The 27,580-nt window shown below is 47.8% G+C and overlaps 2 protein-coding genes across 2 annotated transcripts; both read left to right on the top strand.

Annotated features, from left to right (window-relative positions):
• Window positions 1–1,856: 1,856 nt before the first annotated feature.
• LOC306773882 (uncharacterized protein) lies at window positions 1,857–8,681 on the top strand (the record flags this gene model as incomplete). Its single annotated transcript, XM_079263826.1, has 2 exons — window positions 1,857–2,066; window positions 8,556–8,681. The coding sequence occupies 2 exons, from the start codon at window positions 1,857–1,859 to the stop codon at window positions 8,679–8,681; spliced, it is 336 nt and encodes a 111-aa protein (XP_079119952.1).
• A 5,861-nt stretch (window positions 8,682–14,542) lies between these two features.
• LOC306773881 (solute carrier family 22 member 6) lies at window positions 14,543–27,068 on the top strand (the record flags this gene model as incomplete). Its single annotated transcript, XM_079263825.1, has 9 exons — window positions 14,543–14,783; window positions 19,180–19,273; window positions 19,352–19,506; window positions 21,077–21,245; window positions 21,326–21,428; window positions 21,517–21,659; window positions 25,308–25,519; window positions 25,592–26,021; window positions 26,933–27,068. The coding sequence occupies 9 exons, from the start codon at window positions 14,543–14,545 to the stop codon at window positions 27,066–27,068; spliced, it is 1,683 nt and encodes a 560-aa protein (XP_079119951.1).
• Between the last annotated feature and the right edge of the window lie 512 nt (window positions 27,069–27,580).

The raw sequence follows: 27,580 nt of genomic DNA, 5'->3' as shown, positions 1-27,580 counted from the left end.
AGGCAGGGTACAAGCCGTGGCGAGCCAATCTTCAGGAGGTAACAGCACACAGCAGCCATGACACTCCAGATGTTTGTACTGGTGAAAGGTCTGGACTGCAGCAGACCAGTTCTCCTGTTCCACCATGCTGCTGTGATGATAAAGGATGTGGTATCTTCAGAGTCTGAGGAACATTTTCCTTTAGTTCCAGTTGGTCTCAGACTGGTGAAGCTCTGTCCATCTTTCCAACCAAGAGACTCTTCTTCTCTGAAATGCTGCTTTTATACCCAGTTATGTTACCGACCTGTTCCCATTTAAACCAGTAAAAGCTCTTCCATGTTGCTGCATCTGGTTAATATTTTCCATCAGATGATAAAATGCATCAGTTTGCCAGATTGTAGGAACTGGGCCAGCTTGGAGGAACTGGGCGGCTTGTAGGAACTGGGCCAGCTTGTAGAAACTGGGCCAGCTTGTAGGAACTGGGCGGCTTATAGGAACTGGGCCAGCTTGTAGAAACTGGGCCAGCTTGTAGGAACTGGGCCAGCTTGTAGAAACTGGGCCAGCTTGTAGGAACTGGGCGGCTTATAGGAACTGGGCGGCTTATAGGAACTGGGCGGCTTATAGGAACTGGGCCAGCTTGTAGGAACTGGGCGGCTTATAGGAACTGGGCCAGCTTGTAGGAACTGGGCGGCTTATAGGAACTGGGCCAGCTTGTAGGAACTGGGTGGCTTATAGGAACTGGGCCAGCTTGTAGAAACTGGGCCAGCTTGTAGGAACTGGGCCAGCTTGTAGAAACTGGGCCAGCTTGTAGGAACTGGGCGGCTTATAGGAACTGGGCGGCTTATAGGAACTGGGCGGCTTATAGGAACTGGGCCAGCTTGTAGGAACTGGGCGGCTTATAGGAACTGGGCCAGCTTGTAGGAACTGGGCGGCTTATAGGAACTGGGCCAGCTTGTAGGAACTGGGTGGCTTATAGGAACTGGGCCAGCTTGTAGAAACTGGGCCAGCTTGTAGGAACTGGGCGGCTTATAGGAACTGGGCGGCTTATAGGAACTGGGCCAGCTTGTAGGAACTGGGCGGCTTATAGGAACTGGGCCAGCTTGTAGGAACTGGGCGGCTTATAGGAACTGGGCCAGCTTGTAGAAACTGGGCCAGCTTGTAGGAACTGGGCGGCTTATAGGAACTGGGCCAGCTTGTAGGAACTGGGCGGCTTGTAGGAACTGGGCCAGCTTGTAGAAACTGGGCCAGCTTGTAGGAACTGGGCGGCTTGTAGGAACTGGGCGGCTTGTAGGAACTGGGCCAGCTTGTAGAAACTGGGCCAGCTTGTAGGAACTGGGCCAGCTTGTAGAAACTGGGCCAGCTTGTAGGAACTGGGCGGCTTATAGGAACTGGGCCAGCTTGTAGGAACTGGGCGGCTTGTAGGAACTGGGCCAGCTTGTAGAAACTGGGCCAACTTGTAGGAACTGTGTTGATGTAGGAACTGGGTTTGGTGGGAATCAAACTGCTTATCAAGGTTGCAGAATGTTCTTGTATGACGAAGACTAAGCGAATGTTCTGTGAAGTTTGTGTTGTCTACATATATTTGGGGAAAATACATCCCCACTCCTCTGTTTTTGAAGTGTTTTTCACATGGACCCTGTGAGGTTTCTGTGTTTATTCTGTAAAACAAACAGCAGAGAATCAACATGCAGCACAAACACCAGTCCATCAGGTGAGTGAAACCCCCAAACCTCCACATTCTTCTGTAAGCCTTCATTTAGTGTGTTGCATGAGTTTCCAGTGTCTGTAAAGAGCTGCAGGCTACTAATAAAGTTTGACTCCTCCTGGTTCCAAAGGTCCGGACAACAATCTGAGATCCAGAGGAGAAGGAGAGAGGAATGGGAGGACAGGAGCAGGAGGAGCCCGTAGCTCCTTCAGCTGGGAAAAAGCAACAGAAAACCTCCAAAGAAGTTTATTTCTGCGTCCTGCCAGATAAATATGAACCTCTGATTGAGGAGGAGGAGACAGAGGAGACAGAAGAGGAAAGGAAGAAGAGGAAGGAGGAGAAGAAGAATAAGAGGAAAAAGAGATACAAGAAGTATAGAAAGGTAAGACGTGAATTTATCTGTCTTCTCAGGAACGGACGTTTTAATAAAATATTTATTCCAATTTCAATCAAATTTAAAGTTTAAATTACTGATAAATAATAAAAGATAAATTCTACATGTAAAGACAACAGAATATACAAACAGTTCCTGGAGAGTTGATTCTCTGTAACAAACCACAGTAGCACCTCAGCAGGTCAGATTATCTTCCCAGTGGAACTAAACATCATGTCAGATGAAGAAACTGGTGGAAAACATGAATCTGATGCAGCAACACCTTCCCTGCTCCAACACACCTGACTCAATCTAATCAGTCATTGTGCAGAACTTTATTGGCTGCTGGATCCATTTAATGGAAGCCAGGTGTGTTGGAGCAAGGAAACATGAAACCTGCAGGACAGCGGCCTCCGAGGACCGACTTTGGACACCCCTGATCTGTAGTGTAGAATATCATCTCAGATTCAGAGAATTACAAGGACTCTCTGTATGCTGGGACAAGGCTGGATGCTGGTGATCTTCTGCATTATAACATGATTCTCTACTGGAAACCAGTGCATGGACTCAGGAAGCTTCCAGAAACCAGTGTGAACCCAGTTCAGGCTGAAATCCACACATGCAGTTTCAAAGCTCCATCATATGTGAAGAGGATCCAGAAACAAGCCGTCTTCTCTGGACCAAAGCTCATTTAAAATGTTCTGAGGCAAATCAGATGGGTGGAAATGAAATCTGCTTGAACTTATTAAACATCTGGAGCATGATGGAGGCAGAAATCCAGCAACAAGGTTCAGTAGAGCAGCTGGAATCCTGCGTCAGACCAGAACTGGACAACATTCCTCTCCTAAAACTCCAGCGACTGGTCTTCCCAGATGTTGCAGACAGATGTTAGAAGAAGATCATCTGACATGTTGGGAAGAAAATCTGACCTGATGAAATTCTCTTTGTTTCCTTTTTACACAAAGTCACGTTGTTTCGTGCAGCATTATCGGACGTGACAAGTTACACGTCATCATGTGCAACCATCAAACACACTTTGTCACTGATAACAACCTACATATAATCAAGTTTTTTTTTTAAATACACAGAAAATCCAGACTAAATAACATCATTATAAACATCAGGTATTTTTGTTCTTTATGCTGTAAAAGCTTTAAAAATGATAAATATCCAGCAAAATGGTAAAATGTAAAAAAAAGTCTTTATCACATGCACATTGTTTAGTCCCAACAGTGAAATAAGAAGTGTTGATGGAATTCCAACAGTCTTCCAGCAGCAGATGTTAAACATTGACTCAACGCTGTTAAGTCTGACCTTTGACCCTGACACCCTGATTCAGTCGGATAACAACGCAGAGAGCAGCTGGTCAGAGTCACGAGAACAAAACCGTGTGAAAGATAAAGCCGTCTGGTGCAAAACCTCGTGCCAGCAGTGGAGAACCGAGTCTGGCTGGCGTTCCCCATCTGTTCCTGGTCTGGCTGGCGTTCCCCATCTGTTCCTGGTCTGGCTGGCGTTCCCCATCTGTTCCTGGTCTGGCTGGCGTTCCCCATCTGTTCCTGGTCTGGCTGGCGTTCCCCATCTGTTCCTGGTCTGGCTGGCGTTCCCCATCTGTTCCTGGTCTGGCTGGCGTTCCCCATCTGTTCCCGGTCTGGCTGGCGTTCCCCATCTGTTCCCGGTCTGGCTGGCGTTCCCCATCTGTTCCCGGTCTGGCTGGCGTTCCCCATCTGTTCCCGGTCTGGCTGGCGTTCCCCATCTGTTCCCGGTCTGGCTGGCGTTCCCCATCTGTTCCCGGTCTGGCTGGCGTTCCCCATCTGTTCCCGGTCTGGCTGGAGTTCCCCATCTGTTCCCGGTCTGGCTGGCGTTCCCCATCTGTTCCCGGTCTGGCTGGCGTTCCCCATCTGTTCCCGGTCTGGCTGGCGTTCCCCATCTGTTCCCGGTCTGGCTGGCGTTCCCCATCTGTTCCCGGTCTGGCTGGCGTTCCCCATCTGTTCCCGGTCTGGCTGGCGTTCCCCATCTGTTCCCGGTCTGGCTGGCGTTCCCCATCTGTTCCCGGTCTGGCTGGCGTTCCCCATCTGTTCCCGGTCTGGCTGGCGTTCCCCATCTGTTCCCGGTCTGGCTGGCGTTCCCCATCTGTTCCCGGTCTGGCTGGCGTTCCCCATCTGTTCCTGGTCTGGCTGGCGTTCCCCATCTGTTCCCGGTCTGGCTGGCGTTCCCCATCTGTTCCCGGTCTGGCTGGCGTTCCCCATCTGTTCCCGGTCTGGCTGGCGTTCCCCATCTGTTCCCGGTCTGGCTGGCGTTCCCCATCTGTTCCCGGTCTGGCTGGCGTTCCCCATCTGTTCCCGGTCTGGCTGGCGTTCCCCATCTGATCCCGGTCTGGCTCGTGTTCCCCATCTGTTCCTGGTCTGGCTGGCGTTCCCCATCTGTTCCTGGTCTGGCTGGCGTTCCCCATCTGTTCCTGGTCTGGCTGGCGTTCCCCATCTGTTCCTGGTCTGGCTGGCGTTCCCCATCTGTTCCCGGTCTGGCTGGCGTTCCCCATCTGTTCCCGGTCTGGCTGGCGTTCCCCATCTGTTCCCGGTCTGGCTGGCGTTCCCCATCTGTTCCCGGTCTGGCTGGCGTTCCCCATCTGTTCCCGGTCTGGCTGGCGTTCCCCATCTGTTCCTGGTCTGGCTGGCGTTCCCCATCTGTTCCCGGTCTGGCTGGCGTTCCCCATCTGTTCCTGGTCTGGCTGGCGTTCCCCATCTGTTCCCGGTCTGGCTGGCGTTCCCCATCTGTTCCCGGTCTGGCTGGCGTTCCCCATCTGTTCCCGGTCTGGCTGGCGTTCCCCATCTGTTCCAGGTCTGGCTGGCGTTCCCCATCTGTTCCCGGTCTGGCTGGCGTTCCCCATCTGTTCCAGGTCTGGCTGGCGTTCCCCATCTGTTCCTGGTCTGGCTGGCGTTCCCCATCTGTTCCCGGTCTGGCTGGCGTTCCCCATCTGTTCCCGGTCTGGCTCGCGTTCCCCATCTGTTCCCGGTCTGGCTCGCGTTCCCCATCTGTTCCTGGTCTGGCTGGCGTTCCCCATCTGTTCCCGGTCTGGCTGGCGTTCCCCATCTGATCCCGGTCTGGCTGGCGTTCCCCATCTGTTCCTGGTCTGGCTGGCGTTCCCCATCTGTTCCTGATCTGGCTAGCGTTCCCCATCTGTTCCTGGTCTGGCTCGCATTCCCCATCTGTTCCTGATCTGGCTAGCGTTGCCCATCTGTTCCTGGTCTGGCTCACGTTCCCCATCTGTTCCTGGTCTGGCTCGCGTTCCCCATCTGTTCCTGGTCTGGCTGGCGTTCCCCATCTGTTCCCGGTCTGGCTGGCGTTCCCCATCTGTTCCTGGTCTGGCTCACGTTCCCCATCTGTTCCTGGTCTGGCTCACGTTCCCCATCTGTTCCTGGTCTGGCTCACGTTCCCCATCTGTTCCTGGTCTGGCTCACGTTCCCCATCTGTTCCTGGTCTGGCTCACGTTCCCCATCTGTTCCTGGTCTGGCTCACGTTCCCCATCTGTTCCTGGTCTGGCTCACGTTCCCCATCTGTTCCTGGTCTGGCTCACGTTCCCCATCTGTTCCTGGTCTGGCTGGCGTTCCCCATCTGTTCCTGGTCTGGCTGGCGTTCCCCATCTGTTCCTGGTCTGGCTCACGTTCCCCATCTGTTCCTGGTCTGGCTCACGTTCCCCATCTGTTCCTGGTCTGGCTCACGTTCCCCATCTGTTCCTGGTCTGGCTCACGTTCCCCATCTGTTCCTGGTCTGGCTGGCGTTCCCCATCTGTTCCTGGTCTGGCTGGCGTTCCCCATCTGTTCCTGGTCTGGCTCACGTTCCCCATCTGTTCCTGGTCTGGCTCACGTTCCCCATCTGTTCCTGGTCTGGCTCACGTTCCCCATCTGTTCCTGGTCTGGCTGGCGTTCCCCATCTGTTCCTGATCTGGCTGGCGTTCCTCATCTGTTCCTGGTTTCAGATGATGCCCTGGTGGACAGTTGTTGTACTGCGCCTCATCGCCAGTAGGTCTGTTCCGAACATCCACAGTCTTCTTTATACCAGGGTTCCTCAGTCCTGGTCCTGGAGGACCGGTGTCCTGCAGGCTTTGTTAGGGTCCCTGCTGCAACGCACCTGATTCTAATCAGTGTGTGTCCAGCAGACATGTGCAGAGCTTACCTGTGCCCAAGTCAGGCGTGTTCCAGGAGCACGTGAGCCAGACCAAGACCAGGACTCAGAACCCGTGCTTTATTCAGATGGGGAACGCGAGCCAGACCAGGATTAGATGGGGAACGCGAGCCAGACCAGGATCAGATGGGGAACGCTAACCAGACCAGGATCAGATGGGGATCAGACCAGGATCAGATGGGGAACACGAGCAAGACCAGGAACAGACGGGGAACACGAGCCAGACCAGGAACAGATGGGGAACACGAGCCAGACCAGGAACAGATGGGGAACAGACCAGGAACAGATGGGGAACATGAGCCAGACCAGGAACAGACGAGGAGCGTGAGCTAGACCAGGAACGGATGGGGAACACGAGCCAGAACAGGAAAAGATGGGGAACGCAAGCCAGACCAGGAACAGATGGGGAACGCAAGCCAGACCAGGAACAGATGAGAACCAGACCAGGAACAGATGGGGAACGCTAGCCAGACCAGGAACAGATGGGGAATACGAGCCAGACCAGGAACAGATGGGGAACGCTAGCCAGACCAGGAACAGATGGGGAATACGAGCCAGACCAGGAACAGATGAGAACCAGACCAGGAACAGATGGGGAACGCTAACCAGACCTGGATCAGATGGGGATCAGACCAGGATCAGATGGGGATCAGACCAGGATCAGATGGGGAACGCTAGCCAGACCAGGAACAGACAGGGAACACGAGCCAGACCAGGAACAGATGGGGAACAGAGCAGGAACAGATGGGGAACATGAGCCAGATCAGGAACAGACGAGGAGCGTGAGCTAGACCAGGAACGGATGGGGAACGCCAGCCAGACCAGGAACAGATGGGGAACGCAAGCCAGACCAGGAACAGATGGGGAACGCAAGCCAGACCAGGAACAGATGGGAACCAGACCAGGAACAGATGGGGAACGCTAGCCAGACCAGGAACAGATGAGGAGTGTGAGCTAGACCAGGAACGGATGGGGAACGCTAGCCAGAATAGGAACAGATGGGGAACGCCAGCCAGACTAGGAACAGATGGGGAATGCTAGCCAGACCAGGAACAGATGGGAACCAGACCAGGAACAGATGGGGAACGCTAGCCAGACCAGGAACAGATGGGGAACGCGAACCAGACCAGGATCAGACGGGAACATGAGCCAGACCAGGAACAGACGAGGAGCGTGAGCTAGACCAGGAACAGATGGGGAACGCTAGCCAGATCAGGAACAGATGGGGAACGCCAGCCAGACCAGGAAGAGATGGGGACCAGACCAAGAACAGATAGGGAACGCAAACCAGACCAGGAACAGATGGGGAACACTAGCCAGACCAGGAACAGATGGGGAACGCTAGCCAGACCAGGAACAGATGGGGAACGCTAGCCAGACCAGGAAGAGATGGGGACCAGACCAAGAACAGATAGGGAACGCAAACCAGACCAGGAACAGATGGGGAACACTAGCCAGACCAGGAACAGATGGGGAACGCTAGCCAGACCAGGAACAGATGGGGAACGCTAGCCAGACCAGGAAGAGATGGGGACCAGACCAAGAACAGATAGGGAACGCAAATCAGACCAGGAACAGATGGGGAACGCTAGCCAGACCAGGAACAGATGGGGAACGCTAGCCAGACCAGGAACAGATGGGGAACGCTAGCCAGACCAGGAACAGATGGGGAATGCAGCCAATAAGGGATGAGTTTGACTCAGGTGTGTTGGAGCAGGGATACATGGAAAACCTGCAGGATTGTGGCCCTGAAGGACCAGATCTAACCATCTCTGGCTCCTGTAGACTCATTCAGATGTCATTTTCAGTGAGTCCTGATGCTTGTCGTAGTCACATCGCCAGTCAAAAGTTTGGACACACTTTCCCATTAATTCCAACGTTCAGGTGTGTCCAGACTTTGGACTGGTAGAGTAGATTCATTACTCTGATCAGAGTACAGGCGGTTCTTCTGAAAACAGATCAAAAATTAATTTTTGAGCACAAAGTGGTCTGTCTAATCAGGGTTCAGCACCTCCACCGTTCTGCTCCGCCTTCTGGACCCGGTATGGTCCCGTCTGGTTCCCAGAAAGCTCAACTCACCATCTGCACTTCACCACACTATGGTGGTCACAAGACTTACTGCATGATATTGGCTTAAATGATGGGTCTGAGATGCAGCACCACCTAGTGGCCGTTAGTGGAACTGCATGTCAGCCTCCTCCGGTTGTGGTGTTCATGCATGTTTAATGTCTGGAGTTCTTCTGGGGTGCAGTGTGTTTAATGCCTGGACTTCTTCTGTGGTGCAGTGTGTTTAATGTCTGGACTTCTTCTGTGGTGCAGAACGTGGGGAAAGCGCTACGCTTCAGCTGGCGCTGCCTTCTGGCCGGCCTGCACAACATGGCATCCACCTACTCCACGCCGCTCTCCGCCATGGCTACTGTGGTGACGGAGGTCAACCGAGCCTGATGGGGAGCAGGAGACGATGTTTACGCCGACTGTTGTGTTTTATTATGTTTGTTTTCTTTGGTTTATGATGCTGAATTAAACATTTCATGTATTCTGATCCTTCCTGGAACATTTTTACTGATTTTTATCCAATAAATGTAGTAAAACTGTCAGAGGGGGCGGACCCATGTTCAGCACATCTGTATGTAGAATTATGTATCATTTCTGGTTTATATGAGGAGATAAATAAATAAGTTTAGTTTCTTTTTCAGTTTGTTCCATTTATTCCTCTAGTTTGCACCAACTTTAGTTTTATTCCCACGTTCATATTTCTGCTTTTTTTGTTTCTTTTAAATCCACATCTATTCATTTTATTTCTATCTTTATTTATTCATGCATTTATGTTAATTTTCCACATTTCCTCCAGTTTATGCTAATGAGACGCTGATTCTGACTTAAACATGACGCCTGAGTCAACCAATCAGCTCTCAGCATCTGCCCAGTGGCCCAGACTCCTTCAGAGGAGGAGATGCAGAGAGGAGGAGGAGATGCAGAGAGGAGGAAAACAGTTTCAACCCAACTATGTTCCTATCTGAGCAGAAACAATCTGAAGAGTTTCAGTCAGGATTTAGAGCTCATCATAGCACAGAAACAGCACTGGTGAAAGTCACTGATGATCTTCTCATGGCCTCAGATAAAGGACTTCTGTCTGGACTCATTCTTTTAGATCTCAGTGCTGCATTCGACACTATTGATCACAATATTCTGCTACAGAGGCTGGAACATGTTATTGGGATTAAAGGGACCGCATTAGACTGGTTCCAGTCATATTTATCTGATAGATTTCAGTTTGTAAATGTAAATGATGAGTCTTCCTCACACACCAGGGTAAGTCATGGAGTTCCTCAGGGTTCTGTACTTGGACCAATACTTTTCACATTATTCTGCTTCCCTTAGGAAATATCATCAGGCAGCATGGTGTAAATTTTCATTGCTATGCGGATGACACTCAGATCTACCTTTCCATGAAGCCGGATGAAACCAATCAGTTTCTTAGATTACAAGGATGTCTTACAGACATCAAGACCTGGATGACTCTGAATGTTCTCCTTTTAAACTCAGACAAGACAGAGGTCGTTATCTTTGGGCCTGAAAAACTTAGAACAACATTATCCAATTATGTAATTGATCTGGATGGCATTAATCTGGCCTCCAGTACCACTGTGATCTTGAAGTCATTATTGAACAGGACTTGTCTTTTAGCTCACATTTAAAACAGGTTAGAACCGCCTTCTTTCACCTGCATAATATTGCAAAAAGCTCAGGATGGGGGATTGGATCAAAGTCAATATTCAATGCAATCAGTGGGTTTCTGTTATAGGCTAGTCGTCTGCAACAGGAAGACCACTGCTAGTCCTCTGCAACAGGAAGACCACCGCTAGTTGTCTGCTCCGGGAAGACCACCGCTAGTTGTCTGCAGCGGGAAGACCACCGCTAGTCGTCTGCAGTGGGAAGACCACCGCTAGTCCTCTGCAACAGGAAGACCACCGCTAGTTGTCTGCTCCGGGAAGACCACCGCTAGTTGTCTGCAGCGGGAAGACCACCGCTAGTCCTCTGCAAAAGGAAGACCACCGCTAGTCGTCTGCAACAGGAAGACCACCGCGAGTCGTCTGCAGCAAGAAGACCACCGCTAGTCATCTGCAGCAAGAAGACCACCGCTAGTTGTCTGCAGCAGGAAGACCACCGCTAGTAGTGTGCAGCGGGAAGACCACCGCTAGTCATCTGTAGCGGGAGGACCACCGCTAGTCGTCTGCAGTGAGAAGACCACCGCTAGTTGTCTGGAGCAGGAAGACCACCGCTAGTCGTATGCAGCGGGAAGACCACCGCTAGTCGTCTGCAGTGGGAAGACTACCATTAGTCGTCTGCAGCGGGAAGGCCACTGCTAGTTGTCTGCAGCAAGAAGACCACCGCTAGTTGTCTGCAGCGGGAAGACCACTGCTAGTCGTCTGCAGCGGGAAGACCACCGCTAGTCGTATGCAGCGGGAAGACCACTGCTAGTCGTCTGCAGCGGCAAGACCACCGCTAGTCGTCTGCAGTGGGAAGACTACCATTAGTCGTCTGCAGCAAGAAGACCACCGCTAGTCATCTGCAGCAAGAAGACCACCGCTAGTTGTCTGCAGCAGGAAGACCACCGCTAGTTGTCTGCAGCAGGAAGACCACCGCTAGTAGTCTGCAGCGAGAAGACCACTGCTAGTTGTCTGCAGCAAGAAGACCACCGCTAGTTGTCTGCAGTAAGAAGACCACTGCTAGTTGTCTGCAGCGGGAAGACCACTGCTAGTTGTCTGCAGCAAGAAGACCACTGCTAGTTGTCTGCAGCGGGAAGACCACCGCTAGCTGTCTGCAGCAAGAAGACCACCGCTAGTTGTCTGCAGCAGGAAGACCACCGCTAGTTGTCTGCAGCAGGAAGACCACCGCTAGTTGTCTGCAGCAGGAAGACCACCGCTAGTTGGCTCCCTGTTAAATCCAGGATAAAATTTAAAGTTTAAAATTCTTCTCCTCACAAATAAAGCTCTCCATGACTAAGCTCCATTGTACATAAAAGATCTTATAGTTCCATATATTCCAAATAGAGCACTTCGCTCTCAGACTGCAGGTTTACTGGTGGTTCCCTGAGTCTCAAAGATTAGTATGGGAGGAAGGGCCTTTACGTATCCGACTCCTCTCTTATGGATCGCCATTTGTTTTCCAAACACCTTGATGCCTGTTTTAGAGCTCGAAGTTGGGAATTAAACCAGGGAGCCTTTATTGTCCTACCCAATTTCTTCTTCCAGCAAGCTAGTCTGGTAATCAAAGTTGTACGCATTGAAGCTATTATAGTATCAGTATGATGACCAATCTGAGCAGGAGTAAAGCTTAAAGGGGGACTCTCAATCATGTTAGCACATGGTAGAGGGGAAAAAATTGATTGTTTAAATTTTGTAATAATATTGTCTGATAAACATCTACTATAGAAGAATTTATTTTTGGTCAGTGAGTAATCAAATAAAGTGAATTTAAAGGTTAATAGGAAGTGATCGGACAAGACAGGGTTTTGAGGAAAAAACTTTGAGCTTATCAGTCTCAACACCATATGTTAGAACCAGATCAAGTGTATGACCATGAGAGTGAGTGGCTCCATGGACATTTTGTGAAAACCCAACTGAGTTTAGAATAGAACTAAAGGAAATGTTTAAGCTATCATTGTCATGGTCAACATAAATATTAAAATCACCTAGTACAATGACTTTATCAGTAGTCAGCACTAACTGAGACAAGAGATCAGAGAATTCGGTCAGAAACTCGGAGTAAGGATTTAAATCACATAGGATATCTAAAGCTCATGTTGATAAATCAACGGACAAAGGAGGTCTTGGGCTCCCAATTTTCAAACACTCCTATTGGGCTGCCAACTCCAGGGCCCTCACCTTTTGGAAACGTGGGAACCTTATAGATATAGAGGGGCAAAGAAGCACACCTTCTTGGTTACAGCTTGAGGTTCCTGACGTTGATGTTTCACTAAGTACATTCTTGTTTTCTAGTACTAAATTAGATAAGTCATTCAAGAAAAGTTTTGTCCTGAGGAACTCCTTGCCTATATTACAGCAGATCAAATCTGGAAATCAGCTGACTAAAGATTCAATATATACTCCAATTTGCCAAAATCCTCTATTTAAGCCTGGGCAAATGGACACAGCATTTGGCATTTGGAAAAGAAAAGGCATCAGATCTCTGACTGACCTATATATTGATGGTTACTTTGCCTCTTTTGCACAATTACAGGATAAATACAACATTCCAAATTCACACTTCTTTCGCTACCTTCAAATTAGGCATTTTGTGAAACAAACGTTTGAAAATTTTGAATCTATTCCAACCACTCACCCTTTTTATGACAATCTGCGACTTGCTCCTGACTCTAAACACTTGATTTCCAGGTTTGTAAATTGCTTTACTACCTCTGTCAATACGGAACACTTGAGGGTAGCCTGGGCTCAGGATTTAAATTCAGAGGTGTCACATGAACTTTGGGATAAAGCCATATCATTGATTCATACTTGTTCTATTAACAGCCGTTACCGACTTATTCAGTATAAAGTGATCCATAGGTTACGCTATTCAAAAACAAAATTGAACAAATTGTTTCCTGCAGTCTCCTCCCAGTGTGATAAATGTTCCTCTGCTGAAGGAACACTTGCCCACCTATTTTGGTTCTGTCCTCAATTATTTGGTTTTTGGTCTACAATTTCTGAATGGTTTTCTAAATGTTACTCTAGAAATAATAAACCAGATCCCAACCTGGCAATATTTGGACATTTAACTGACAATCTAAGATACACGACGGACATGCTGTTGGCCTTACAGCTTTGTATGGTGGTTGCTAAAAACCTAATTCTGTTAAATTGGAAATCCTCCACTCCCCCAAATTTTGAGCACTGGCTGAAAGAAATGATTTCTGTCATTCAAATGGAACAACTCCGGTTAAACAATATGGACAGACAACATAGACATATTGCAATATGGGGACCCTTCTTGGCTCAATGCCAAATTACAACATCTATATAAAATGAAGACTGTATTTACTGTATACACTATTTGTGAATGTTGAAATGTAAACAACACATGCATAATTGTCAATTGCTTTTGTATTTCTGTCAGCTTGTCTGGCAGGGTTCGTTGTTTGTGTTTTGATGTTTGTTTGTACTCAAAAAAATGTAAATTTAATAAATATAATATTAAAAAAAAAAAAAAAAAAGAAACTCGGAGTAAGGTCCAGGTGGGCGATACACTAATGCTAAAAGGAGCGCTTTCTCTGAAATTCATTTTGGATGAGATAAATTTAATGTCAGGAATTCAAAGGATTTATAGTTAGTTTTGAGCTTAGGATTAATTAATAATTCTGACTGAAAATTAGCTGCAACACCTCCTCCTCTGCCTGTAGTTCTAGGAATGTGAAAGTTTAAATAGTTAGCTGGCGTAGCTTCATTAATACTAACATAATCCTCTTGCTGTAACCAGGTTTCCGTAAGACAGAATAAATCAATGTGGTGATCACCTATCAAGTCATTGACTAATAAAGACTTATTTGGGAGGGATCTAATATTCAGTAGGCCACACTTTATTGTCTTATTTTCAGATTTTATTAGATCCATTGTTTTTATTTTTATGAGGTTTTCACGATTAACCCCAGAAGTGTTTTTGTGTTGTTTAATTCTTACTGCTGGGGAGTTGTATAAGGTCAGAATGGGGTTTTGGTGGGAAGCTGCAGAAAAGTGTTTAGGACTACAATTCTGCCTCCTGGTCCCAACCCTGAGTTGTCAATTTAGCTGACTAATAAAAGAGTCCATATTGCTAGATAAGAGAGCGGCTCCATCCAACGTGGGATGGATGCCATCTCTCCTAATAAGACCAGGCTTTCCCCAAAAAGCGCTCCAATTATCTATAAAACCCACGTTGTTATCTAGAAACCACCTAGACAACCACATGAAAGATGACATGCGGCTAAACATGTCATCGCTGATCAAATTCAGCAAAGAAGTGGACTAGAACTGGCGTACACCGGGTCTTGTGCGACAGATTTATAAATGAGGCCCCAGGTCAGTATGGACGCCCCTGCGGCAGTGTGCGGCGGTGTCCGCTGGGAGTCGCTGTTTGGCTCCGGACTCCGCCAGGAGGAGAAGGCGGAGATAAAAGAAGCGACGTTAACGTGACCCTCCTGGTGTTCACCAAACCTCCAGGACCTGCAGCTGCAGCTCAGACAGACATCACCTCCCTGAAGCTGCAGCAGCTCCTGAAAACCCCTGAAGAGTTGCAGCTTCTTCACGGCCAGCATGAGAAACTCCGCCATGTCCCCCCTGCAGCTCTCCGTCTACTGGCGCCTCTGTCTCCTCTACTTCTTCACTCCATTCCTCTTCTTCCTCGACATTTTCACCGCGGCCGTTGCGGCGGAGACGTGTCGCCACGACAACGGCACCGCTTCTTGGGATAGGCTCCGGCCGGAAACGGCAGAAATCAACCAATCAGAGCGCGGGGAAGTTTCAGAAGACGAAGCCGATTGGACGACGGACAGAGAGGTGATTTCATTTCGTGTCTGTTTTCATAGAAATCCTTCAACCTGCTTTTATTAAACCCACAGAAGCTGTGAAGCAAAAAAAAAAAAAAAAAAAAAAAAAAAAAAATCAAGTAAATTTTCTCAAACTGAACAATAATGGACAATCAGTTGGACAAATGTAGGATTAGATTTGGTTGTCAAACAGTGAAATAAATAAGGAGTGAAAGAAATCAGCTGATTCTGTTGAGCAACACATGCCTGCTGCCAAACTGCTGCCAAACTCATTACATAACTGAGTACATATTACCACAGTGTTAATCTGCAACCCGAGGCTGTTAATGAAACTGCTGGAAAACTGACAAAGTTGAGGATATCTGGGTTTGTTTATGCTGATAGACAGATTTGGGACATGTGCAAGGCTTGGCAACGTAAAAATTCAGTTTTAGAGTTGCTGCTGGCAAATTTTCCTTATTTATCCCACTTTTCTCATATTTGGCATATTTTTCCTATATTTTGGAATAAACTTACACATATGAAGATGTCAAATACAATATTCAGTCGAAATATTACATCTAAATCTTATTATTTAAATATAAATGCTTTATGTTTAAGATAAATATTTTATCTAAATCTAAAAATATTATAACTTCCATCTAAATATTTAATATGAAAAAGTTAAATTATTGGTTGAGGTTACAAGGGGCGGAGTCAATTAGCATACATCTAAAACATTTGTGTTCGACATGTAACATTTGGATATAACATTTACATATGAAACATTTAGATGTAAGGTATAACATTTACCTTTAGATAAATATTTAATTATAACATAGTGTTTATATTTAAATATTTACATCAAATATTATATTTGACATATGTGCAAGTGTGTATATATTGTAGAAAATGTAGGAAAAATGTGCTAGATATGAGATAATTATGAAAATATCTGCAACAACTTTAATGCTGAGGTTTTGCATTTGGCACCTCACCTGCTTTTACATGCTGTTTACACCTGTTTACATGCTGTACAGGCTTGTTTACAGCGTACAGTTCTGCACTGCATGATGGAAAAGTCATTGATTTGCATTTGGTCTCCAGCGAGCTAGTCTGGTAATCTGTTAGTGCACCTGATCAATACTTCTGCAGCGTCTCAAAGGTCTTTCAGTATTTCTCAGTTTGGTCTTGGTACCTGAACATTTTCAGAGGAAAGTTTGTCTCTTCAGCCTCTTTAATGAACATATGACATAAAACTTTTTCTTCTTAGACGTTTGTCTCCTGTGGTGTTTGAAGTGGCCTGTAAGAAACAACAACGCCACCTCTTTAGTTTACAATTAAGACTTCTGCAGTTAGGTTACGTCACAACAGGGAAAGAAACCCCACCTGCTGGTCCTCGGCACCGCCCATGTTCAAACTGGATTTTCTTGGTCCGGTTTCTGCAGCCCTTAGAAAACCACATTAAGGAGTCCATTCTCGGACTGAAACACTCTGCTCTGGCCGTCTGTAAGAACACATTTCCCTCCATAAACTCTCAGCTTCAGAGGAAACACAAACCATCACAGGGGTCACGTTCCAGAAAAAATCTGTAAAAACTGGACTGACCTATCAACCTGGACCAGGTCACGTAAGAGTCTCAAACAAGTACAAGGCTGTTGGTGTGTTCAGACCAAACGCGTTTTGAGCGTCAAGAGCGGCAAGTTTCCATGTAAAGTCTATGTGGAGGTGCGGAAAGGGGGCGTCGAGCTTTCTCGCTTGATTGTTTTGAGCGTCAGCGTTCGGACGTCAAAAGCCAGAGATGGACAAAGCTGAACTTTTGCTGCTTGACGCAGGGCGTCAACCAATCAGAGCGATCAGCTCACAGCTCCTGGAGGATTCGTGTGGTGAACCCAGACACGGGGCTGAGACGCCATTACCCCGTGCAACATTTAGGATAACCATTCCTTGTTAAAAAGCTGAATGTTACTGATTTGGCAATGTACTAGGATACGTTGCCTAGCAACGCTTTGTTTGGGTGGGGTGGCGGCTCTCTGCTGAGTGCGGCTCTTGTTGCATTAATGGTGACTATCACTGCCCTACAACAACGTTCTCGAGCTTTATTTATTAAATAAAACCATGCCATTGCTCTACTCAATCCGCCATCATTCAGACTGACCGGAAGAAAAGCTCCCCCTTCCCCCTCTCTTTTCCGCCGCGTTCGCCGCTCGCCCCAGACAAGCGGCAGGAGCATCAGGAGCGTTTCGGGCGTCGGACACTAAAGTGGCAGTTTAGTGACCAGCGTCAAGCGTTCAGCGTTTTGAGCGTTTTTGACGCTCAGAACGCGTTTGGTCTGAACACACCGTGTGGACTAACGTTAGACCAGGACAACGTAAGTATCTGGGATATTATTCATATATTTATATAACGGACATGTTGAATACGTAATGCTAACAGCTAATAAACGTTACTGTTGAAGCTGGTGTATGTTACCATTGTAGCTGTCATCAGTGTGGTCAAGAGGAGTGCCACGCAGCAAGCCCTCAGTATCTGCCTCTCCTGTCGGTATTTTATGTGTGAACAATGTCGGCACCCACCGACAATTCAGGAGAGGAATCCCGGATCCAAAGGGGAATGTCCGAATCAACAAACTTTGTCTTGTTTTTAAGTTTTCATTCTGGTAGATTTCTTGTTTTTTTACTACCTATGATATTGTATCTTAGAAATAACATGTGCTTGGAACTATATGTTTGTAAAATAATAAATGACAGTGTCTATACTTTCTGTGTTGGAGACAGTCACTTCAGTACACACTAGTACAATCCAACAGCTGGGAAATGGCTGGAAGTAGTCTGGCAGGAAGGTTTGGTTCTTGAGGAGAGGATTTTGTTTTCCATCATGGCAACACACATGATGTCGTACAAGGCACTGTTAATGGTGATGAAGATGTTGCTGACTGTGGCACAGCAGCGGTTAAATCTTGTAGAAAGGTCAAGAACACCATAATTCAGTCTGAGCTCCATCATAGTCAAGAGCAACTGATTGATTGGGGCATTATTTAAAACATTCTAATCAAAGTGATACTGGAGAAAGAAGAGCCTCCAAAAAGGAGACTGTGGCAGCATCTGGCAAGCCAGTGTAATAGCTGACTCTGTCAGGGTGAGAGGAGATTTGACCAAATAAAAAAGTTTGTTTATATGTCTCTAATTCTTCCTTCAGTTTGTAATTTTCTTTCCTGAGCATCTTATTCTCAATTTCTACACCAAAACACTTTTAGTAGCAGGTGTCTTTTGAGCAGTGTCAAAGAGACTCTGGTCAGGTTCAGCTCTTCCTTCATCCTCTACAGTCACAAGGAGCATTTTCTTTTTGCATTTGGTTGGATGTCTGGTGTCGTCAGGGAAAGACTTTCGCTTATTTCAAGCGAACCGTGTCGGCCCAGCTGCTTTGCCATTTGGAAATGCCATCCAAAGACCCTTGAGTTATGGTTGGGGTGAAATCTTTATGCCTGAAATAAAAATAATAAAGGACCACGTGGCAATCAGCAAATGGTTGTAAAATCAATATCTTATGTTATGTGGTGTTTAATGTTTAGCCCAAATAATAGTTACAAACACTAGTTAGCTAATGATAGCTGCAGGCGCTAGCCTACACTGACATGTATTTTTCATGATTTCCAATCAAACTTATCGTATTAGTTTAACCTCTTCTGGTTTTCGTCTAGGGGAAAGTAGTAGTATGGTATTGTTTTATTTACATAATTTCTGTTTTTACAACATGGGACTCTGCGCCATCGCAATTCAGTTTGAACACCAAAGTGACGTTTTTGGCTAAGGTGACGTAGCCACTAGCCATCCCCGTACGCCGACACATACGTCAGCTGCTGCAGGTACTTACTATCAGGTACTGTCTAGGTACTGTCAGGTAAAGAGGGGGAAGGGGGGCGGCTGGGTGACGCGTAACACTGCAGAGGAATTCAGTCAGTTTTGTTTGTCTGCTGGTTTCAGTTTTTATGTTGATAATCAAACAGGAGTTGCTACAATGTGGAAACTAAACTTCCCATGTTGTTCACATGTATAATAATAAATATAGTTATGATACACAGTAAATAATGAAATAAGTACTACAATAAAAACATCAGTGAGTTAACATGAACAAATTTACAGTGCTATGAATAAAACCACCACAGATATCTTTCAACGACAAAAGGTAGAGACTAGATACGGACCTACAGATATTTACAGTCCTGCGGACTGTTGAATAAAACTGCTCAGACCGGATCGTCACTGTAAGGTCCTGTAGAACTGGACTGACTGTGGTTCTGGTTCTGGCTCTTCTACTGTATGGAACATGTTCAGTAAACTTCTGCACATCTTACATGTGTTCCTGGACTTTAGAGGGAAATGATGGTTTATTGTGTTTGTGTGTAATATTTTTATTTGTGTGTGTGTCTGTGTCAGTCAGTGTGTGGTTGGACCAGCTGGTTGTCTTATGGTCAGATTGTCTACATGATGGGTCTGCTACTGGGATCGCTGGTAGGAGGAGCAATATCAGACTGGTATAAAACACACACACACTTACACTTTTAGTTGAAGGAAATGATGCAACAGATACTTAAACAATGCTTTATGTGCAGGTACGGGAAGCGTCGGGTGCTGCTGGTGTGTGTGTGCATGCACGCCGTGTGTGGTCTTGTGCCTGCTGTCCTTCCTCATCCACTCCTCTTCCTCGCCATCCGGTGCCTTACAGCGTTTTCCTGCTGCTGCATTAGCATCTGCGCCTTCAGTCTGGGTAATGCAGTGACCCGAACCCACCAGTTCACCGTCCAACACGTCCAACATGTCCAACACGCCCATTAAGACCAAAATGTCCAACATGTCCAACAAATACAACATGTCCAACTCGACCATTAAGACCAAAATGTCCAACATGTCCAACAAATACAACATGTCCAACTCGACCATTAAGACCAAAATGTCCAACATGTCCAACAAATACAACATGTCCAACTCGACCATTAAGACCAAAATGTCCAACATGTCCAACAAATACAACATGTTCAACTTGACCAACATGTCCAACACACCCAACAAGAGCAACATGTCCAACACGCCCATTAAGACCAAAATGTCCAACATGTCCAACAAATACATGTGCAACACGCCCAACACGCCCATTAAGACCTAAATGTCCAACATGTCCAACAAATACATGTCCAACACGCCTATTAAGATCAAAATGTCCAACATGTCCAACAAATACAACATGTCCAACTCGACCAACATGTCCAACACGCCAAACAAGACCAACATGTCCAACATGTCCAACTCGACCAACATGTCCAACACGCCAAACAAGACCAACATGTCTAACTCGACCAACATGTAAAACAAGACCAACATGTCCAACACATCCAACACGTCCTACATGTCCAATATATCCAACACATCCAACATGTCCAGCACGATCAACATGTCCAACATGTTGGACGTGTTCAATATGTCCAACACGTCCAACACAATCAACATGTCAAACATGTTGGACGTGTTCAGTATGTCCAACATGTTCAACATGTCCAACACGTCCAACTTGTCCAACACATCCAACATGTCCAACACGTTCAACATGTCCAACACGTCCATCTTGTCCAACACATCCAACATGTTCAACGAGTCTAACACATCCAACTTGTCCAACACATCCAACACATCCAACATGTCCAACACGTTCAACATGTCCAACACGTCCAACACGTCCATCTTGTCCAACACATCCAACATGTTCAACGAGTCTAACACATCCAAAACATCCTACATGTTTAATATGTCCAACAAGACCAACATGTCCAAGCCTTTATTAATAATTTATTACGAACGTTCACAGCATTGATTGCTTTTAAAAGACTAAAATCTTTGAACACTGCTTAGATCAGGAATTCCTGAACTTTAAAAACATTCCTGAGGCTTTAGATTTCCTGTCATGACCACCACATCCTACGGTCTGTTCTAAGTGAAACAAACCAGTTGGAATAATACCTCATTTAGTGTTCTTTTTGTCAGTAAGAACAAAGAAATGTTCTTTCACCCCTCTGTGGTGCTCCTAGAGCTTCATGCTTGGGTCCCCTCCTTGCAGTATTCACTACTTCTGGTTTGGTTTCCTGTGTTACGCTGATGATACGTCTGTTCATTGACAGCAGTAGTTCTTATCTGACTTGCTGAGTCTGTTTCTCATGCATATTTCTGCACATTCAAGCATAAGAAAGTTCAGTTCTTAGGCAGGCAGACAGATGGACAGGCAGACAGACAGTATTCATGAAGCAGCACCAGCTGACCTCTGACCTGCTCATGTGTTTGCATGGCAGCTGTGGAGTGGACCCTCCCTGCTGCTCGGCTCTGGCCACCCGCCTTCCTGCCATTCTGCTTCAGCCTGGGAACGATGGGCAGTGCTCCTCTGGCTTGGCTCAGCTCCTCCTGGACACAGCTGCACCTGTTGCTGGCTCTGCCCCAGGTTGTGTGTCTGCCGCTCTACCTGTAGGCCCACACACACCTGATCACCTCCCTGGTTTTACTGGGATGGTTTAAATCTGTGGAAGTGACTTTCTGTTTTTCAGCTCAATTCCAGAGTCTCCTCGCTGGCTGCTGTTACAGAGGAGAATGGATGTTCTGGAGCGTTACCGTGGCAACAGTCTTGCAGATAAACAGCATCTGGAACTGGTAAAAAGAAACACACAACTGGTTTTTCATCATCCACCAATAAGCCTGCAGTGTGAGTCAGCGAGTTAAAACATGAGTTTGTGTTCAGCTGCTGGACTCAGCCTGGTCCGACCTGCACAAAGGCACCGAGGTTCAAATGGAACCTCTTGGAGGAAGCCACGCCCCCAGTGGCATCACCCACCTCAGGCACCCCACCATCCTGCTGCGGCTATTCATCATGAGCTACCTGAGGTACTGCACATGCTCAGTAGCATCCTGTTCGTCTTTTATAATACTTGACTGGAGGTTTTCGTTGTTTCCCTCATCCAACACACCTGACTGACAGCGAAGTGTCATGGTGAAGAAGTTGATGTTACGACCCAGACTCTGCTAGTGCAACTGAGCCGCACAAAAGAAAGACCTGTGGCCAGGTGTACATATGGACCAATACAGATTTATTGTCTAATGGGGGAAGACAAGGCAAGAACAGGCCAGGAATGGCCTCAAAATAGCCAAACCAAGAGCAAAACAAGCCCGTAAAGCAGTTCTCCAAACAAAAACAACACTGGTTTAACTAGTCAAACAAAAAAACTAACAGATATAACAGGACTGGATTTTATAGCCACAAACCAGATTTAAAAACCATGAAAATGAACAACACAACAGAAAACAATGCAGCTCTGTCAAAGTCCTCCGGAAACACACCAGCTCAGAGTCACAACACAATCTGAGGGCAGACCACTACTGAGCCAGTGGTTGCCGTTGAATGAAGGACTCCTGGTGTCTTTTAAGTCCTGGCGATTAGTAGACTGAAAAGCAATACAGGCAGCCGTAACAGTTGACAAGAAGCTGTTTGATCCATTTGATTTGATTCAGGTGTGTTGAACCAGGGAAACAAAGAAAACCTGCCGGATTGCAGCCCTCAAAGAGTTTGAGACCTCTGTTCTAAAGGATGAGGATGATTTTGGGTCTGAAGGTAATTAAACATCTGAGCGTACACAGATGATGTGAAGTTCCACAGGGTTCTGTTCCGGGTCCACTTCTTTTAACATCTATGTGCTACAACTTGCACTGGTCAGAATTTCCTTCTATTAAACCAGTGGTCTCTTTTGAAAGCTCTGTCGCATTGAATAGACGCTGGAGGATCCATTATACGAGGAAAAACTAATGACTAGAGACGTCTGGACAGAAAGACAGTACTGAGGCGCTAATCATGGCAGCAAAGAAACCAAAAGACCAGATCTGTCACACCAGACAGGATCCCAGGTCTACCAGACCAGGCAGGATCCCAGATCTACCAGACCAGGCAGGATCCCAGATCTACCAGACCAGGCAGGATCCCAGATCTACCATACCAGACAGGATCCCAGATCTACCAGACCAAGCAGGATCCCAGGTGCAGACGATGCAAAGGAGCCCCTGAAACAACCCAGCACCTCACAGCAGGGTGCAAGATACTGGCAGGCAAAGAATACATGGAGCACCATAACCAAGTAGCTGGCATAGTGTACAGGAACATCTGTGCAGAATATGGACTGGAGACCCCCAAGTCCCAGTGGGAAACTCCCCCCAAGGTGGTGGAGAATGAGAGGGCTAAGATCCTCTGGGACTTCCAGATCCAGACAGATAAAATGGTGGTGGCCAACCAAGCGGACATAGTGATCATGGAGAAGCAGCAGAGGAAAGCCGTAGTGATCGATGGATCCATCCCCAATGATGGAAATATCAGGAAAAAGGAGAAACTGGAGAAGTACCAAGACCTCAAGGAAGACCTGGAGAAGGCCTGGAGGGTGGAAGCAACAGTAGTACCCATAGTGATGGGAGCACTGGGGGCCGTGTCCCCCACACTGGAGAAGTGTCTCCAACAGATACCTGGTGGAACATCAGACATTTCCGTCCAGAAGAGATCAGTCCTAGGAACAGCTGAGATACTGAATGTCAGAACTTGCAGGTGAACTCTGCTCTCTGCACTGCCCCCCGGTGGGTGTGTTGTGTAACACTGGCATAAGAGTATTAGACCTGAGACGAATGGAAGAAACTATTTACTATTTACATTGCATTAAATTAAATGGGCCTTTAATCATGTGGAAATTTAACAAAATCCTGGCCAATCACAGGGAACCTGCCAGACCCAGCATCATGATTGGTGCAGCAGCAATGGGGGTGGATCCTCCAGTGAGTGGGCAGGTGGACAGGTCCAGGACGGTCTGGTGTATTTCTGACCGACAGATAACGTCCTCCATTAACCCTTCACGACAGCATGTCAACTCTGACGTTTAAATTTACAGCGCTATCCCCTGTACAGAACCAGAAGCAGTACCAGTACCAGAACCAATACCAGAACAAGAACCAGAACCAGAAGCAGTACCAGTACCAGAACCAATACCAGAACAAGAACCAGAACCAGAACCAGAACCAGAAGCAGTACCAGTACCAGAACCAATACCAGAACAAGAACCAGAACCAGAACCAGAAGCAGTACCAGTACCAGAACCAATACCAGAACAAGAACCAGAACCAGAACCAGAAGCAGTACCAGTACCAGAACCAATACCAGAACAAGAACCAGAACCAGAACCAGAACCAGAAGCAGTACCAGTACCAGAACCAATACCAGAACAAGAACCAGAACCAGAACCAGAAGCAGTACCAGAACCAATACCAGAACAAGAACCAGAACCAGAAGCAGAACCAGATGCAGAAGCAGTACCAGTACCAGAACCAATACCAGAACAAGAACCAGAACCAGAACCAGATGCAGAAGCAGTACCAGTACCAGAACAAGAACCAGAAGCAGTACCAGTACCAGTACCAGAACAAGAACCAGAAGCAGTACCAGTACCAGTACCAGAACCAATACCAGAACAAGAACCAGAAGCAGTACCAGAACCAATACCAGAACCAATACCAGAACAAGAACCAGTACCAGTACCAGTACCAGAACAAGAACCAGAAGCAGTACCAGTACCAGTACCAGAACCAATACCAGAACAAGAACCAGAAGCAGTACCAGTACCAGTACCAGAACCAATACCAGAACAAGAACCAGAAGCAGTACCAGTACCAGTACCAGAACAAGAACCAGAAGCAGTACCAGAACCAATACCAGAACAAGAACCAGTACCAGTACCAGTACCAGTACCAGTACCAGAACCAGAACCAGTACCATCCTTCTGGATCAGATTGTTCAGGCTCTAAGTTTCTGAAGTTATTTTCAGACTAAACGTCCTGGAAACGATCGTGCCGTTGTCACAGTCTGATGGAGATCAATATTCCAATCTGTGTGTGTGTGTGTGTGTGTGTGTGTTAGATTACATAACACATAAACAGGTGATGGAATCAGTGTTATGTCACCAGCAGACTTTGCCTCCTCGTGGTCAGAGCACGATGGGACGCCCCCCCCCCCCCCCCCCCCAGTGCAGACCTGCCAGTTATTGATAAACACCAGCTTTCCTCAGACGACCAATAGGAACAGAAAGATGTGAAACTAAACTTTGATCAGCCGTGTGACTGAGGTTTCCATGGCGTCTAGTCCAGTGTCACAATCAGACCTGGTCCTGGGGGGCCGCCACCCTGCATGTTCTGGTTCCAGCACACCTGGTGCAGGTAACCTAACCGCTCCCCAGGTTCTGTGGAGACCTGATGATGAGCCTTGGATCTGAGTCAGGTGTGTTGAAGCAGGGTTACCTGTAAGACCTGCAGGGCGGTGGGCCCCGAGGACCAGGACTTACTGTCCTAGACCACCTGACCCGAGCTCCCTGTCTGTGGAACATGTGAAGCAGGGCGTGATTCTAACCCCCCCTCTTCCTAACCCTGCCTCCTACTGACCCCGCCTCCTCCTAACCCCGGCCCCTCCTACCCCCCCTCCCGACCCTGTCTCCTCCTCCTCCCCCCCCGCAGCGCTGCGTCAGCCTTGACGTACTTCGGGATCTGCATGAACATCGGTTCGTTCGGCGTCAGCGTCCACACCGCCCAGTTCTTCTCCGGCCTGTCGGAGGCGCCCTGCCTGCTGGTCCCACTGGTGCGGCTGGGCCGTCGGCCAATCAGCATGCTGGCTCTGTCTCTGAGCGGAACGGCCTGCTTCCTGTCCCTGCTGACGTCCAGATACGAGGGTGAGTGGGGGGCGGGTCTGGGTGTGCCGGTGCAACGTGGCGCGGGTCTGACCTGGTCAGTGCTGTGTGCAGGTGAGCCGATGCTGGTGATGACTCTGGCCCTGCTGGGGAAGCTCTGCATCCTGGCCGCCACCTTCATCTCCATCCTGTACAGCATCGAGCTGTTCCCCACCGTGGTCAGGTACGCACCGCCCCCTCCCCACGCCTCGCCGGCGCCTGCAACCAGTAGCAGCTTCTGCTCTCTGTCCAGACAGCGCTGCATTTCATTGGTCAACCTGTCTTTCCGGCTCGGCTGTCTCGCCACGACCTTCATGCCCTCCAGCCCCGGCGGAGCGATCTCATTGGCTGCGATGGTCGTGTACAGCAGCGGGCCAATCCTCGGCTGCGGTCTGTGCATGCTGCTGCCAGAAACCAGCGGTGCCCCCCTTCCCGACTCGGTGAAGGACTGCGACAGGCAGCACCAGTCCCCCCCGCTCAGCGTGGACGCCCCCTGGAGGCCGTGGTGAGAACACGCCTAACATTGCTGCAGCTGGAGCTGGTTTTACTGGGTCTGATCGTGTGTTTGTCTCCAGGAAACAAGGTGGAAGCCAGATCAAGGAGAACCGGACCCCTCCTCCGGAGAAGGACGACACACACACACATTGTTCCTGTGAGCTTCCAACGAGTCGAGTCGGGAGCTCAGCCTGTCGGACCGACTCGCCGCCTGCTTTTAGTACTTTCTTCTGTTTTTATCAGCGTGACGTGAAAACCAGCTCCAGACCTGGATTTGTTCCATCAGCTGACAACCGCGTTATCATGGAAACCATTTCTGATGAGGCTTCGGCCAACAGATCCGCTGAAGGTCCAGATGAGTCTCAGGTCCTGGTTCTGGTCTAAAATCCTGTTTTCTGTCGGATCTTTGCTGCTTTCCAGATGAAACTGAAGAACTGGGAACAAACGATGCCACTTTTTAAGAAAGAGTCTAAAGATCCAGTTTAAACTGGTTCTTTGCTGAGTTTCTACACGACCTGCCAGTTAGGAGCCTTTTTACCCTGAAGGGTTCCTTTGGAACTGGTCTGATACAGGACCACCGATCATGACCACTTTCAGCGTTGACACAATCTGTCTACTGGGAATGGGAAATGGAGTCGATGCTTAGTTCAAAGCTCCGTTTGCAGGAGAGGCTGAAACACATTTACACATAGAAACGTGCGTTTGAAGGCGTCTGCTGTGGAAGATGAGGAGCAGGAAGCTGAATTATGGAACATTTAAAGCCAACAAACCTGATAAAAGTCAGATTTTCCTCTTAGTTTATCGTCAGCGATGACCTCCTGTGACAACCAGGTGATGGAAGCAGTGGAAGCAATGGGAGGCCGGTGTGTGCAGCTCCATCCCAGCAGGATTCCTGTTAAACCTGCGGTTGCTCTCCTGCAGCTCCCCCTGCAGGGCAGACGTGGAACTGCACACAGCGATGCCCACCGCCGTGTTCTGCAGGCATGGAAAGCCGGATCAGGTCAGGACGCAGCTTCAGGCTGATCCGATCCAAGCTGACCCCCCAGAACCAGCATGAAGACCAACATGCTAGAAAACGCAGGAGATTTTTGGGTCTCTTCAGGCACATTTAGCCGTTTCTCATCCTTACTGGTTTAACTGGTTGTACAGTGAGTCGTCAGGCTTTCCAGTCATAACAGCAGCAGCTCGGATTAAAACAGGAAAAAAGTCACCTTCTTACTTGGTGACACGCTCGTTTATATCTACGTTCTACAACTAGAACTGTTTTATTTCTATTTTCAACTTGTTCAGGACACTTCTCACTTTAAGACCATAAAACTACGTTTTTTTTGTTAAAAAAAAAAAAAAAAAATGGACACGAAAGACAAAATCTTCTTAGAAATCTGGTTTATTTGCTTAAAAAGACATGATTATATAAAACTGTATGAAAGTTCCCGATACCATCAACAAACACTGAAGAAACGCATCGTACCACCAAAACGGCCGGACTGCAACAGATCCCAAACACCCACCTGAACCGCGGCGAAGACAAAACACCCAGACAATCCCGGTGAAACAGGCAGCTGGGCC

This window comes from Telmatherina bonti (assembly GCF_933228915.1).
Source record: "Telmatherina bonti genome assembly, chromosome: 24".
NCBI classification, from domain to species: Eukaryota; Metazoa; Chordata; class Actinopteri; order Atheriniformes; family Telmatherinidae; genus Telmatherina; species Telmatherina bonti.
This window is presented reverse-complemented; position numbering and strand designations above follow the sequence as displayed.